Source organism: Lissotriton vulgaris, chromosome 4_1 (assembly GCF_964263255.1).
Source record: "Lissotriton vulgaris chromosome 4_1, aLisVul1.2, whole genome shotgun sequence".
NCBI classification, from domain to species: Eukaryota; Metazoa; Chordata; class Amphibia; order Caudata; family Salamandridae; genus Lissotriton; species Lissotriton vulgaris.
In genome coordinates, this window is record NC_141691.1 from 1,101,138,541 (window position 1) to 1,101,155,809 (window position 17,269).

Here is a 17,269-nt window from a genome sequence, read left to right on the forward strand (position 1 = left end):
GTTGTGGTTAGAAGGGAGACTAGGGGCTGTTTGTTATGTGGGTAGAGTGTCACCACAGTAGGAAGGCCTAGAACACCTGTAAATGTAATTCCATTGGCCAAATATCTTCCATACTTCGACCATAATTTTCCCCTATGGCAAAACGTAAAACTGGAATAGACCGTGTCTGTCAAGTAATTCAATTAAGTCATATTTGCAGTGTTTGTTTTACTTTCCTCGGGAAACATCATTTACAACGAAGTCTTTTCCACGCATGACGTTTTCAACGATCCACTTACCCCGCAAACGTCTCTTCAACGAGGGAGCCTTCAACGACCGTCTTTACCACGCAAGTGGCATTCCTTTTGGTCGTCCAGCATGTAAGTTCTGCGTGGCCTTGGGGGGTTGGGGGGTCTCCCCCCCATAAAAAAAACAAACGAGCAGGCTACATACAATGAAAAAACGCACTAAAGTGTCATTAAAAAAAAAAGAAAAGAGCCGCACCGAAGACGTGGCGATTACGTCATAATTGAAGTCCTTTTTTAGTTTTGGTAGACGTGTTTTAACGCATATTTCGATGGAGGATGGAAGTAAGAGCTGGTGAACGTAACGTTTTTGAAATGCGAGTTTAGAACTTGCGTTCTAAAAAGCTGCGTGTTACAGCCACTTGCGAAGTAAAATTCGCGTGGTAATGCCATGCGAAGTATTTGTATTTGTGGTAAAGTCATATATTCACTTTCCTTACATTAACAAATCCATTGTTCAAATTAAACTTAATTAAATAGAGATTCTCTGTTGCTTATTTACACTTTAACACAGTTTTCGTATGGGGTGGAGGAGTGTATTCTACTAACAGGTTTGAGTTAAAAAATTATTTTATCTGGGAATTTTGAACGTTTGACCGGTTGAAATTTGATGCATCCCCTACTCTTTACACTTGCTCTAAAGCAGATGTTTCCAACCTTTTTAGGTCTCGCCCTGCGACGTATCGCGAAGCGATGTCGCAGCGAGGCCTATAGAAGCTTTTTTACGAGGCAAGAGGAGACAAGAGATGTGCACGCGCAGCCTGCCGTAATCCGATAGGTCGTGTGCGCGTTCACCATCTTCTTCCCTTTAGCCTCCAACACACACACACAGCCACACCTCCCCCTGCTTTCGCACGCGCACACACACACACACACACACAGAACACACACGAGCGCACCTACACGCACGCACACCCACGAGAGCACACATACAGAGACACACACCACAACTCCCCCCCGCCCCCGCCCCCACACACACGAACGCACACATACAGACACCACCACACACACACGAGCGGACACGCACACATACAGAGACACCCCCCCTTCGTACAACTAACCCCACTCACCGTATCGGCGCCACTCCAGACTCTGCAGCCTCCCGTGTCACCACTGCTCCTCTCTGGGCCAGCCACTCCGTGGGCGCGGGCTTTTGAAGACGGAAGTCCCGCCCCACAACAGGTTTCGGTTTCGCTCACGTCTTGTTTTAATCAATGCTTTAGAAACATTGGAAAAACTAACTAGCTTGTTTTTAACCGGATGCGGTGTCTTCATGGTCATGGCGTTTATTTTTGCCTATTGGGACGGCATACCTCAGATCCCTACCCCTCTCGCCAAGCATCGTAAGCTGCACCGGCCCAGCGTGCTCCCCATGGAGGCCATGTAATGAGCTTGTTGCTGTTCAGAGACATGACCTGAGGCATGGCTGCCCCTGCCCGTGGGCCTTTGCTGGTTGCGCCCCCTTCACTGATGCCCTCTGCACTGAGGGATGACTTGGGCTCAGTCATTTGCTGCAGACCCTCAGTGTCCGCTTCCTATCCTGGATGCACAAGCTAGAGCGGCATAACTGGACCGCCAAGGATCAGGCTGGAACGGACACTCCACGAGCCAGCGACACCGACCGGGCCAGACTACTTCTGCACCTTTACCAGAGACCAGGGTGTGCAGACTAGGCCTCCCCAGTGAGCTCTACCCAGCACTATCTGGAACCATATCCAGGTGCAGGGCACCACGCAGGGGTAACATGGACACATCCCGATGAAGTGAAGGTCCAGATGGACACCATCACTCCTGGAATCTGGACCTCTGCAGTGTGCTGAGCAAGTTGAGGAGGCAGCGGTACGAGTACCGGCGGAGGAGAGTCTGGGGTACCTTCCAAACACCCGCTCATGACCGTTGCAATGCCTCTGAGCACCGGCTCATTAAAGTGCTCCGGTGGCCACCACGCAAGGGCTCGTGTGGTACTGAACGCAAAGACCACAGTTATGGATCTGCAATTCTTATATGAGTTGGACACTGTGTCCTCTGCTCAAATGTACTTTTCTTCGTAGTCTCGATACCAAATCGGCAGGAGTTGGACACTCATTTCATGTACACTGTACTCGATCAGCGACTTCCACCACTCCCTGATCAGATATGCACCCCCTTCCTCATCACTTATGAACACTGCTCCCCATCGTACCATAATGAGCCTTCGCATCTCTTACTAAATAATTATGGCAAAGCACTTAAGTCATCGTAAGTGGCGTCTAGCAAGTAACTTCTCGCTGGCCGATACAAGATCGGACACCCACCTACAGGGGGACCCCTCAAAGGAGGTAAGCGCCTAAGCGGGTGAGGTCAGTAACTGGGATCACTCCCTAGGCAAACCGACAGTCTTGGCACTCCCTCATTATAAACAGACCTGTCTGACAGCCTTTAAGTAACAAGTCTTTGATTACCCTTCATAAGAAAGCACGCTCCCTGATCTGCGGCAGGCGCGGGAGCACTTCATTTAGACATCAGACTCAATCCCAGAGTCAAGCCCACTCTGATGAGTTGATGAGTTAAGTGTCAGCGAGAGGCCAAGTAATGAATGAGCACTTAGTCTATGCTGTGCTCCTTCTTGAGGGGACTTGATGTGTGCTAGCTGCAGTGAAGGACTTACCTTTTAGAGTTCTTTGTGGTATCAAGTATCATTACTAGCAGCTATTTATAGCGCTTAGTAACTGTGATAGCGTTGTATATAATAAAAAAATTCATTAATACTACTCCTGTCAATATTACTTTTCTGTGAACCCAAGCCACTGCTGCAGAGTAAAGAATCTCGCACAGGGCCAAAAAGCTCCTTTTATCTTGGGTATGGTAGTGGTAAGCTACTGTAGTCGTGGCGTTAATGTATGCATAAACAAATCGGTGCAGAGGTCTAAAGCTTTTCACCAGAGCCCGCCCCGGGCGCTGCCATGTCCCAATGCAGCAAGTCCCGATTTCAACGCATGTCCTTCTCCCACCACCCTAGGCTTCTTTTTCTTGCCAAGTCCCAATGCAGCAAGTCTTGATTTCACCGCATGTCTTTCCACCACCCTAGGCTTCTTTTTCCTTCCCCTCATTCTTGATAAGTTTCTGCTTCCTTTCCCCCCTGCTCTCTGCCTGACCCCTCTCGGGCACCAGTGGCACTTTGGGGCCCCGGCACATATTTTCCACCTCCTCATTGTTTGACCCTCAGCAAAAGAGAGAAAAAGCATTTGCAATGCAATAGGTCTCGCATTTATGCGAGTTTGAGCTATTGACATCGCCTTTTTTTGTTTTTAAAACAAATAAAAGGCATTGTCATTTGCAAATTCAATAACTCAAACTCGTGTAAATGCGAGACCTATTGCATTGCAAATGCTTGTTAGGTCTAGCATTTGAGACCTCTTGTATACACTTTAGTATATACTTATATCTGATTGTACTTTGTGGGCTGTGGAGGTCAGCCCTACAACTTGTCTGCTTCCGCGTAGGGACTTTTTTTCTGTTTAACTGTCTCTATTTAACTGTCTTGCTAGAAAACGACCAGTAGAGGTCAGTAAAATACCAGAATTGCTTTTTGCTTGTTTAAATGCCTCTAGTTAACTGTCTTGATAGAAAATGACCAGTAGTGGTCAGTAAAATACCAGAATTGCTATCTGCTGAGGGGCTTTCTTTTTTTAATTTTTCTGGCAACTGCCTCTATTTAACTTTCTTGATAGAAAACGACCAGCAGAGTAAAATACCAGAATCACTTTAGCATCCTCTGGATTCCAGTTCATAGAAATTGTTATTCCCAAGCACCCATAGACAATAATCTTTTTTAAAATCTTGTATTTTCAGTGATATGACCAATGAAGGCCCTGATTTTATATTAAAAACAGCTTTGGACTATACCATTTCCCGCTAAAAGGCAATATTTCTCTCCATGTGTTACCATACCTGGTCGCAGATTGGTGCTTACTTTCCCTCCATGTGAAAGAACAGTAGGTGTTTCAGCACCCAGGCTAATGTGCTGAATAGCTAAATACAAAGAAGGTCCCAAAGGCGAGACCAATTGCATTGCAAATGCTTATTTGTAGTGAGAGCAGTTTCTGACCAGTAAACATCATTGTGAGCTACTAAAGGTCAAGCAACTCGTACATTGTTCCCCCTCTAATGCTGTGTAATCTGGTAGTTTCAGGTAGCAATTCTGAAGAAGTCGCCCATTTGTTAACAGTTTACTGAGATGTTTACCATTTCCCATCTGCATCTACAATCCAGGCTTCCCATTTGAAGTGAAACATTACAAAATGCAGTTAGTGCCCTTGCTATGAAAAGATAAATAAGGATTCTTTTTTTTTTGCCATGTTTCACAGAAAACCAATACTTATCTTTTCCTAGCAAGTGCATTAACTGTTAAAAATAACACAGAACGACATTCTACTTTTTTTTTTTAGTCTGTCAGCTACTACTCTATGAGACACACCAAAATAAATAATGCTTATCATCTTTTCCTTGCAAGTGCACTAACTGTAATAACACAGAACATTACCGTACACTTTTCTGTTTTCAAGACGAGTCATGTTTGTAAGTAAAGCATAATGATTAGAGACCAATACAACAAGCATTGGCATAGCCAGTAGGTCTCACCTTTGGGACATTCTAAGGGTTTAGCTAGTGGTATTGGCAAGGTTTTTAAGGTATGTTGTAGAGCAAGCAGGCACACCCTGGTCGCAAACTGTTAGAGGAACCCAAGTAAAAGTTCACTTTAGCGCACACACACATACCCCGATGAGCGAGCGTGCTAGCTCCAGCGTGTGAAGGGCCCCAGAAGAAATGCACTGCTGCCTTCGTGAGGTGCGGGTTCAGCTGCAAAAATTGGCCCCTTCTGTAACCCATGTTAAGGTAAAAGGAGATTTTTGTCTGTGCTGGTCTAAAACAGGAATCGTTTCTCTGGCAACTCCGCCCATCCAAGAAATCTGTGCGATTCTAAACCAGTCACCCTAAATGCACGTTTCATCCTTCCAAGGTAGATAAGAGTGTGAGGGCAAAGGTGCGCTTTACAAATACACACTATGTTATTATATTATTTGCTGTTTTAGCTATGGCTTGTACTTTCTCCTGCAGCAGCAGGCACACCCTGGTCGGAAATTGTTAGAGGAATCAAAATGAAAGTTCACTTTAGCGCACACACACATACCCCGAAGAGCGAGCGTGCAAGCTTCAACGTGTGCAGGGCTCCAGGAGAAATGCACTGCTGGCTGCGTGAGGTGCGGGTTCAGCTGCAAAAACCGGCCCCTTCTGTAACCCATATTAAGGTAAAAACAGATTTGTGCCCACACTGGTCTGAAACGTGAATCATCTCTCTGGCAACTCCGCCCATCCAAGAAATCTGTGCAATTATGAACCAGTCACCCTGACCTCACCTTTCATCCTGCCAAGGCAGATATGAGTGTGAACGGGCAAATGACTTATTCTCCCCTGCCTAACAAAATGAACGAGTCCGTGTGGAACGCAACTCAGCGCTCTGATAGCCTTCAGGTCGAGTTTGAGCTATATTTACACGTTAACTTAAAAAAATCTTGGCAAACTGTGTTTAAAAGTTAAAAATAACATTGGATACGTGTGTTTGGTTCAAACAGCCGAAGAACACAACAATCCGAGAACACAAACAAGGCAAATAAAACAAGCATTTGAAAAAAAAAGCACAGCGGCGCGTTCTGTTCAATTAGTAACCTGATCCACGACGGGAATGCAACTGCCACCCTCAGCGTTGCTGCTAGCTCCCGAGAGCAAAACGCTGTGGAAGTAAACATTGGAAAGGAGGTGGGACATGCACCTGCCTTTGGCCATTTGCGTGATTTCATTATTGAAAGACACACGCAAAGGCCAATCCAATGTGTGGGAGGAGTCAGCCCCCCACAGAGAAGTTTAGAGTGCTCACAAGCAGCCTCCCATAGAGCAGTGCATGCGCGCTGCGCTATGCTCGACGTATAAATCAGCTTGCCTCGCCCTTCCGGCCCCACTCATAAATCAAGGTTAGGTGAAATCCAGCTTTTTAGATAGTATTTTCTAAAAAAGCGACAGCAGTCCCAATAACGTACCTTGAAATCGCTTGATGGAAAGCCCCTCCTGCTCTCTGGATTTCAATGGCAGTACTATGGCCTGAGTCAGGCTGTGTCCTGTGTCCTGTGCGCTGCTATCAGACACCACCCAAGCCCAACAGTCACAGCCCCAGGCCAAGACTCCGGCTCTCAGGTGTTGCGAGGGAAGCCTGTACTTTAATCATTCAGGTCCTAGAAAACAGCATGCCGGAATCTGCAAGTTGTTGCTGCACGAAACCACTGCGTCTCCAAGTGCGGTTCTGTGCAGCGAAGGACATGTGGCGCTGCTGAGCTAAAATAAATTAATAGGAGTCCTGCGCACAAAACAAAATTATCTTTTCAATGGAAAGAAAACTACGTGTTTAAATTTTAAAGTATAAAAGGGGACCATGGGCCCAAACTTAAACCAATGTTGTGCAGTACCAAAGAATTGGCACACTGTTACATTCTGTATCTTGTTTTCTATATATTTATTTATATCTGCTTGCATGACATCATGAGGTTCTTCAGATGCCTGCCTCCAGACCATGTTATGATTCTAATATGGTTCTGGATTCTAGAAGGTGTAAAAGGCTGAAGGGAGTTCTTATATGGACCTGAAGCAGAAGAGTTGTAAATGCTGTGCTGGAGATTAAATCTACAATTTAACCTACATTGATTCCTGTGTGATTTCAACAAATTTTGGCTACGAGGGAAAGAACCAATCTACGCTCCTGTCATTTACTAGCACAGGTACGGAGTGTTTGAGGATTTACATCAACTATTACTTTTGTGCCTTGATAGCACCAGCGGCAGTAACCCTTTAAATTTATGATGAATGTGCACTGATAGCACCTGCGGCTGCTGTACTTACTTATTACCCTGAAAAGATCTGCATACTGTTATTTATGGATTTGATCGTATTTTAAAGAAAACTAAAGGAAATATAATTTAATTACTGCTCTCGTTGCAGTACAACTTAACTCTTTTACTCACGAAAATATTTTTTATTAATTTTGCCCTCTTCTTGTGGAATTTAAACTGTTTCAGCGCTTCAAGTTATTCTTTATCTAAGATTGCATTTTTCAAAGCTCACTCATGCGAAGTTAAGCTCTATCGACGTCACTGCTGCTTCGATCTTTTACTGCGAGCCGAGCCGCCTCTCCTGCCTCGATCCTTGTTTACAAGCGTCATTCATGTTACAAGCGTCAATCACGTCTGTTCATCATCACGTTGAACGCGGTGCATGACATCATCGGCGGCCATCTTATCACCACGGCAACTACTGAAAACATCTTGCCGATAACGGAGCTATGCATTAATTACATAAACTGTGCCACAGATTACATTTCGACAAACTAATTGTGGTATTTAAACTTTAACACAATATTATTGCCACAGACTATATCGTCGTCTGATTTATATGTAGTATTTATATTTTACAACGTTTCAAGACTGTCTTCAATTAATAAGCTTATGTTGTGGAATAACACTCATTATTAACCACATTCTACATTTTAGCTGTATATACAAATAAGTTTCTTTAATATTTATATATATTTAGTTCTCTTATCACATTTAATCTTTTATTCTCTTTTATAAACATGCAGTTTGACCCCCCAGCAACATTTTTACAAACAAAAGGTGATCCTCCCATGCCATGGGCGAGATGGAAGGAAGAATTCATTACCTATATGAAAGCTATAGATGGGGAACGCATGGGGGCGGAAAGAAAAAAAAGTATTTTTCTTCACTGTTTAGGTTCAGAAGGACAAGTGATTTTGAAATTTGTCAGGTTAACATAACTTTGATGGTAGACTCAGGTTCGCCTTGGACTATCATTACTCAACAATATTTTCTAGAGAAGTTGAACAAACATTTGTGCTTAGGTAATTTAGTACAATCTGATATTAAGGCTGTTAGTTTTGAAGGGAATCAAATTGAGGTTGAAGGATTTTTTCAAGTTTCCATTCATTTCAAGCACAGATGTGCTGACATTAAACTGTACATTGCAAAAAAAGGTGTTAATGTACTAGGATGGCGTGACCAATATAAGTTAGGCATTATATTAAATCCTAGAGCAAAAGAACCAGTTATGTTATGTGATGATGCACTATATTGTCAAGTTGCTACTGTTGATGATGATGTCAAGAATGATGATGAGGAACAGAAACTCATAAACTCTTTCAAAAATGTTTTTTGTGACAAGTTAGGAAAATTGAAGAGTTTTTCACACAAAATTGTTCTGAAAGAAAATGCCACGCCGGTAAAGCAAAAAATAAGGGGTGTACCTATTAGTGTAAGACAAGAACTGAAAGATATGTTGAAAGAATTATCAGATGAGGGTATCATTGAAACCATTGAATCTGCTGAGTGGGTTTGTCCCATAGTTTTGGTCCGCAAACCTGATAAAAAGTTAAGGGTGTGTGTTGATCTTAGGGCTCTCAACTCCAATATAGTCATAGATTGTCACCCGTTGCCAAATATTAATGAGGTTGTGTCAATGTTTGAAGGAGCCAAAATCTTTTCTACACTGGATTTACGTTCGGCATATCACCAAATAGAACTTAAGGAGGAATCTAAAAAACTCACGGCGTTTATCACGCCTTTTGGTTTACATCAGTATACAAGGATGCCTTTTGGCATGGCGTCAGCAGCGTTAGTTTTTCAAAGAGTTATGTTTTTAATTTTTAGAGATTTGGACGAATATGTCAAATGCTTTCAGGATGACATTTTGATTTTCTCAAGGAATAAAAATGAGGATGTGGGTCATTTGTATGAGGTATGCAAAAGATTAGAGAGTCATGGTCTCACATTAAAAGCTCATAAATGCAAACTTTTTCAACATACTGTAGAATATTTAGGACACACTCTTTGCTATAGTTAAAGCAATCAATCAATCAATCAATCAAAGCATTTATATAGCGCACTACTCACCCAGAGGGTCTCAAAGCACCATCACCTATCAACAGGGATCAATTGTTATCATTCACAGGTATTCACAGAAATGCCGTGGCAAAAGTTGGCCTTTGATATTTCGGGGCCATTCAAGAACTTACCAGAGAATTCACGGTATGCATTAGTGTTGATTGATTTCCACTCAAAATGGCCAGAAGTAAAGTTTGTATCTAGTGCCACCACCAATGCGGTAATCATTTTTTTTAAAGAAACTTTTGCTCGTGAGGGTTGTCCTTCTGTCTTGGTTACAGATAATGGTGTCCAGTTGAAATCAATAGAGATGGAGAATTTCTTAAAGGGACATGGTATTATACACAAGTGCACATCATTGTACGAACCACACGAAAACGGACAGGTAGAACGGTTTAATAGGGTGTTGAAGTCTTATATTACAGATGTTACTAATACACGTGGAGAATGGATGAATGAATTAAGAAGATTGTGGGTTTATCGGATTACGCCTCATTCGACAACTGAACTTAGCCCTTTCAAGTTACTAAAGGGAAGAGATCCTGCGTCTAAAATTTGTCCATGGTGGTTTAAGAATAAGTGTCAAGATAAATTGGATACTAAGGAATGTGTACATGATACTGCTAGAAGAGTTGAAGAGAAGCAAAATAAGACCATGTGTTGGTACAATAAGAAATGGAAGGTCAAAACGCACAATTTCGTTGAAGGGGATTGGGTGAGAATCGAAATTTGCCTAGCTTACGTAACGGTAAGTTTCAATTCTATTAAGGACACGGAGACGAGGATTATGCTTTTCTTCCTTCGCTTTATTACAAATACAGAAAACACAGCAGCCTTAAAAAAGCTGCAATCCATGTTTTAAACTGCAGGAAAACTTGGAAACAACGATTTTTTAAAGTCTGCAAATCCAGAACGAACTACAGCTCCCATGAGCCTTCCAACATTAGTCTTTTCACTATGTCCAGTCCAGGTATGATAGCCAGTCCCTTCTCGACCTTCCTCCTCTTTTTTCGTGATGGTTACGCACATTCCGCATTAGTCCTGTTTGGAACCGTCATTCCCTATCAGAAAAAACGACAGCGTAAGAGAAGCATCGACAACTCCACTGATCGCATGCAAACTGAGGACATCATCAAGAACTTGGCATTAGAGCATGTACAACGCATAGATGGAAAACAGTTTACTTACTGAGATACGGGTGGGTTCGCAACTCCGAACTCCAGGGTGGGATAATCCTCGCCTCCGTGTCCTTAATAGAATTGAAACTTACTGTTACGTAAGCTAGGCAAATTTCAATTCTATGTCAGGACTGGAGGCTTCGGATTATGCTAGTTCAAAGCTTACTCACCACCAATTGAGGCAAATCCACCACCGGTTTAAAATAAAACCTCTTAAACGTGGAATCCGAGGACCAATCTGCTGCTCGCATTAAATCCTCCAAACGAGCCCCCACCGAAAACGCCTTAGAAGCCATGGCTCCCCTGGCAGAGTGAGCTCCAAAACGTTTGGTATCAATGCCTGCCTCCTGCATGACCCAACGCACCCACCTTGCAATAGTGGGGGAAGAGACTGCTCTGTGTGGTTTTCGCAAGGCAATTAGTAATTGTTGTTCGCCCGGAGGGCTAATATCCAACGTCATGTCCTCATAAGCCTTCAAACATTGCACAACGCACAACTTGGCAGTGTCCACAAAGGCTGGGTACGAGATCGTGCATGACGCAGACTTTGTGCGACGTCTTACTGTAAAAGTAACCCCGTCCGGGGAAAAGACTCGCGCCGACACGTCTAAGGCGCGTACATCCGACACACGTCGGCAAGAAACCAAACACAGCAGCATAGCTAATTTAGCTGAAAGTTCCTTCAAAGACAAATAAGCGTTAGCCTGCCAGGACAGGAATAGGTTCAGGACCACATTTACGTCCCAAAGGACTGAATATCGGGGTTCCGGAGGTAAGGAGAGACAAACCCCCCGCAAGAGCCTGCAAACAAAAGGATGTTCCCCCAATGGGGAACCCTCCACAGGCTGATGACCCGCTGAGATTGCGGAACGCATTGCGTTAATCGTCCTATAGGCTAGGCCCTTAGTTGCCAACTCGGCTAGAAAATTCAAGATCGGAACGAGTCCTGCGACCACGGGATTCAGGTCCCTTCGAAGACACCAACGCATCCATTTAAGCCAAGCGGATTTGTAGTGCTTTGCCGTGCTATCAGCCCAGGCTTTGGAGAGCAGGCCCTCAGCCGATCCCGAAAGGCCCGGAGTGACCAACGTTTCCGGAAAGCCTCCATGCCATGAGGTGGAGAGAGCCCTGCATGATGAGAGGAGGAGTTTCCCGATCTGGATTTAGCAAGAGGTGAGGAAACTGGGGAGTAGGATTGGAAAATCCCAAGAAAGTTCCAGAAGAACTGGAAACCAGACTTGAGACCTCCAGAGTGGCGTAACCAACACCATCTCCACTTCCTGACGGCGCCGTCCGTACTATCATTGAGAACTAAGGAAATGCGTAAGGCCTCTCCTGGCTCCAATCTTGGAGGAAAGCGTCCGTGGCCTCCGCGAGTGGATCCGGCCTCCAACTGAAAAATCTCGGAAGCTGGTGGTCCAGTCGGGACGCAAAGAGATCCACCGAAAACGGACCCCAGCGGGCATTCAGCCACTGGAAAACCGGGATGTTCAACATCCACTGACTGGCATCCCTCAGGTGCCTTGAGTGCCAGTCCGCCACATGATTGGCCTGACCCGGTAAGTACTCTGCCGTCACAGATATGTGATGCGAAAGGCAATAGTCCCAGAACTCTTTTGCCAAGTCTGCTAGAGCTCTGGAGCGGGGGCCTCCTAGGTGGTTGACGTATCGAACCGCCGAGACATTGTCCATCTTCAAAAGAACCCAGGATTTCACAGAATCTTTGGTCCAACAGCGGACCGCGAAGGATCCTGCTAGAAGCTCCAAACAGTTTATATGCAACTGTTGTTCGTCGGATGACCAAGCGCCGCCGGTGGAGAACTCCCCGCAACGGGCACCCCATCCGGATCTGCTGGCATCGGACTCTATAACATGATCCGGGATCGACCCGAAGATCGCCCGACCATTCCAGGCCTCCATGTGTGAGAGCCACCAGGACATCTCTTCCTTCACGTCCTCCGAGAGGGGTAACATCTGGTCGTAGGACATGCCCCGTCGGAGGTGTTGGGCCTTGAGGCGCTGGAGCGCTCTGTAGTGCAACGGTCCTGGGAAAATTGCCTGAATGGAGGGTGACAGAAGTCCCACCAGTCTGGCTACCTGTCGCAGAGAAGTCCGGTCTTTGGAAATCGTCTGCCGTAACGTATGCCTGATCTTGGCTATCTTCTTCGAGTGAAGACTGAGGGAGGCTCCGACGGAGTCTATGACAAAACCTAGAAAGGTAATTTTCTGACATGGAACCAGAACCGACTTGGATTCGTTGATGATGAAACCCAGCCTTTGGAGAAGCTGGACCGCCTGCTGGAGCTGACCATTTACGGTCACCGGGCACTGGCCCATCAAGAGAATATCGTCCAGGTAGACGATCATCCGAATACCCTGTCCCCGCAGGAACTCCACCACCGGGTGTAGCACTTTCATGAAGCGCCAAGGGGCCGAGGAAAGACCGAAGGGAAGGGCAGTGAATTCGAACACTCTCTCCTTCCAGCAAAATTGAAGGAAACGTCGATGGGGAGGATGGATGGGTACCACCAAATAAGCGTCCTTTAGATCGAACCTCACCATCCAGTCCCGCGGTAGGAGCACATCCCGAAGGAGGTGAATCCCCTCCATTTTGAAGTGATGGTAAACCAACCAACTGTTGAACTCCTTGATGTTGATTACCGGACGTTTGCCCCCATCCGTCTTGTCTACCAGGAAGACATTGCTGAGGAAACCAGCGGGATGTCACGTTGATAGGCGAATGGCCCCTTTCTGGAGTAACTCCGAGACCTCTTCGTCTATCAAGCGCGCGTCGGACTCGGAGAAAATGATCGGCCGCGGAGGGCACACCTGAAATGGCCGGTCGTAGAAGTCTATGTGGAACCCCTGCACGGTTTGCAAAACCCAGGCGTCTGCAGTGAGCGATGCCCACTCCTCGTGAGAACCGGGTCCGAAGACCGTACACTTACCGTTGGAAGTATTGGGTCCAGGGTTCTTGCGGTAGCCTCGACCGCTGAAGCGTTGCCCTCTCGTGTGGTAAAAGTTATTGAAGTTCGCTGAGGTCTGGTATTGGCCTCTGCCGGAGCCTTGCCCTCTACTGTTGGCTTGCTGCCCCGACCGGCCCCTTGGGAAAAACGTTGTTGGAACACACGCTTAATGCTGGACTGCGCTTTGTCCAGCGAAGTGAACGTGGACACAAATTTGCCGAGCTCTTTAATGAAAGGCTCGCCAAAGAGGCTGCCCTGGGCGACCGCCCCCGCTTCCGAAGAAGCCAAATCGCCTAACTTCGGGTCCAGCTTGATAAGCAGGGATCTCCGACGTTCGGTGGACAGGGCGCAGTTGGCGTTCCCCAAAAAGATGATTACCCTCTGCGCCCAATTGGACAAGACCTCAGGGGAAATAACCGTGCCATTGGCTTTCGCCTCCTCCGCCATGTCGAGGATCTTCGTGGCGGGCCCCACTGCGTCCAACAATTTATCCTGGCATGACCGCCAGGAACGGTCGATGCCCTTACGTGGATCCTTCATAAATTTGGCGAGGAAGGTGGCCATCTTTGCGTCTAACTCGGGCGTCAGGGCCACCTTACCCTCCAAAGTGGGTCTCGGACACTCCCCTCGTAGGCAACCCCTTGCGTCTTTTTCTAAAGGCTTACGCAGGCGACCTGCCACGAACTTTGCCACCGTGTCCCCCGGCGTCCAGGCAGCGGACCGCGGATGCATAATCTCATCCAGGTCCAACATGCCGGAACTGTCCCGGGGCAACTCAGTGGCGAGCCCGAGGGACGCCAAGAGCGGACCGATTCCCCGTCGTCATCAGTATCAGGGGAGTCCAGCCCCGGAGACGGAGGTGCGGTCTCCGAAACCACAGAAGGTTCAGGGTCCGAAAGTGGTGCGCATTCTTCTACAATGCGCGCAGACAACCGGTCCTCCATGGGACCCACCACCTCAGTCACACAGCGATAGATAGAGCTGTCGACTGCCTGGTAAAACTCCTCATCCTGTAAGTAGGAGTGGGGTTCCTCAAAATAATCCCCCTGCTCCATGGCTGTTAAGCTAAATAACGAGCAACTGTGGCAAAACTGCACTAAGCACTAGACCCTCCCCACAGAGGGCGTCAGTGAATCAGATACGGGCAGACAACTTGGACTGCAATAACTTTTTGGGCCAGGGACACACTGGCAAGGTAGGCCACACGTTAGAGCCCCCAAACGCGCTGACCCTCCACACCGGGACCGGGCCCTTACTGCGCGTTGAACCACACAGAAACGTTTTCAAACGTGCATGCGCCAGTCGGCGATTTACGCGGTCTCCGCCGCTAAGTACAGACCCCGCAGGGCGTCAACACACAAAATCCCGGGCCAGATACAGACCCGGAGCACCGGGCATCAAGAGGTGGAGAGGGCAAAGCTCCGTTGCAGGCCGGCTCCTCCGCGCGTCTCCTCAGAGTGAAGGGAAGCGCGCCGAGGAGCAGGCGAGACGTACGGGCGCCCTCTGGCGGGCGCTATCAACACCGCACCACTGTCGGGACAAACACCGCGAAAGGAGCAAGGACGCTCCCGCTGCTGGGGCTCTGCAGGGAAAAAGGCACATAAACAGTAACAGAGCCCAAATAAACACCCCCGTCAGACCTCAGACGGGCAAGTACATTTCATAAACAAGAGAGAAAATTCCACTTAACTGACTGCTGCGTGAGCAGCGAAGAAAGAGGAGGAAGGTCGAGAAGGGACTGGCTATCATACCTGGACTGGACATAGTGAAAGGACTAATGTTGGAAGGCTCATGGGAGCTGTAGTTCGTTATGGATTTGCAGACTTTAAAAAATCGTTGTTTCCAAGTTTTCCTGCAGTTTAAAACATGGATTGGAGCTTTTCTAAGGCTGCTGTGTTTTCTGTATTTGTAATAAAGCGAACGAAGAAAAGCATAATCCGAAGCCTCCGGTCCTGACATAGAATTATGAGACCAGGTTTAATGACTAAAGGCTCATGTAAGTTTGGTAGACCTATTCAAATCAAAAAAGTCTTTAGTAATTCTGTAATTACCCAAGATGGAAAATTGTGGAATGTAAGGAGAATTGCTAAGTGTAATAATTTTGTCCATGATGATAGTTCTAGATATAAATCTAGTTCTTATATTTCAGGACAGAATGATTATGACACTGTTGCCTCAAGGATCAAACAAAACGTCTGTGTTAAAAATAGACCAAGCAAGTTTAGAGACTATGTTTGAATTTTTATGTTTATTTTATGGAAAAGAGGGATATGTTACATTCTGTATCTTGTTTTCTATATATTTATTTATATCTGCTTGCATGACATCATGAGGTTCTTCAGATACCTGCCTCCACACCATGTTATGATTCTGGATTCTAGAAGGTGTAAAAGACTGAAGGGAGTTCTTATCTGGACCTGAAGCAGAAGAGTTGTAAATGCTGTGCTGGAGATTAAATCTACAATTTGACCTACATTGATTCCTGTGTGATTTCAACACACACAAAGATAAAAGCGTCGCTGTAGAGCCAATGAGTGGGAGTTTAAATACTCCATATGATAAAGATGATTTTCTTTGTATTATTGCTATCATGTTATTAATGCTAATTCCAAGACCTAGGTGACTTGTTGTTATAATGGTTTCTTTTGTTTCTTTGTTTCATCAGGAAAAGTCAGTGATTGAGCTGCTAAATGGTCACACAGGAAGGGTGAATTGTGTGCAGTGGATAAAGAAACTTGACTACAGTGAGTTACATATTACATATTTTGCATTTCTTTATTTTTTCTTTAAGTAATACTGTCTGCATTGACTTCTCTTGATTGTTTTTCCCTTAAGGGCTTGTTGTCTCTCTCTCTTTCGCTCTTATCTCCCTATTCTCTTCAGGCACTTACCAAATTACGGCCTTTTTTAGTAGCTGGAGCTCCCACTTTAGACAACGAATGTGTAAGCACATGATGGACTTTCACATTCGTAAAATTGATGCATAATGCATTTAAAATCAGGGATGTGGAATTTATTAAAATATCTACTTGTCCATGGGTCAGGTTGCTTCATAAATCTACCTGTCCTGTAACAAAATCCACTTGTCCCTTTGGTGCCATGTAGCGCTGCCACAAATTATGGCAGCAATCTCATTATATAAGAGCTCTTATATAGCCTCTCTGATTATGCCAGGGCATATACCATAGTAGTGTTTGAATATTAGTAATCATATTATGTTGCCACGTTTCCACAGATCTACATACTGGGACTGAAGATGGTGGTAAGCAGTAATTCCAGGGTTGGATTGCCCTTTTAAGTCTGTGCAAACCTACTAACTTGCATGTTGTAAGGTTTTTCAACAAATCTTCTCTAATCTTTCCCATACTGAGAAATGTTAGAAATGTACTCCTTGGAGTTGGGAAAAAAGTAGATGGAGGGAAAATGAACTTTCAAACATCCAGGTTTTCACATGAGCAAATCTACACATGCATATTTGCTCATGCTAAAATGCAGTTCACAAATATTTTGTAGAAGTACAATTTCTTGCTCTACTAATGTAAATTCTTGTGAGTTCACGGAAGCCAAATACCAAAGGTGCACTTTTGAGACTTTCTTTAAGAATTGGGCCCCTAATTTGGTCTGCCGTTAACCATGACCTTTTGTGTTTACTAAAATTCTCTCTCTCTCTGAATCGGCTGGCTTCACTGTGAGTGACAGCATTCTTCTCTTTCACAAGGAGCATATTGGTACACAAAGTAGTTTTGTTCAGTGCCAGTAACTAATGTGGTAGTGTGTGCTTTTTTGAGACCAAAAATAATTTTTGCGTTTGCCAATGTTTGTTATAATGGTGAGGGCCCGGCATCTCTGACATCAATAAG

The 17,269-nt window shown here is 45.5% G+C and overlaps 1 protein-coding gene across 6 annotated transcripts in view; it reads left to right on the forward strand.

The window, feature by feature from the left end:
* Positions 1-17,269, forward strand: part of ELP2 (elongator acetyltransferase complex subunit 2) — a 1,268,509-nt gene that overhangs the window by 38,088 nt on the left and 1,213,152 nt on the right. For all 6 annotated transcript variants that reach the window (XM_086965323.1, XM_086965328.1, XM_086965324.1 and 3 more), the window contains exon 3: positions 16,075-16,153. In XM_086965323.1, coding sequence (XP_086821449.1) covers positions 16,075-16,153 — 79 coding nt within the window. The remainder of the gene's footprint in view (positions 1-16,074; positions 16,154-17,269) is intronic.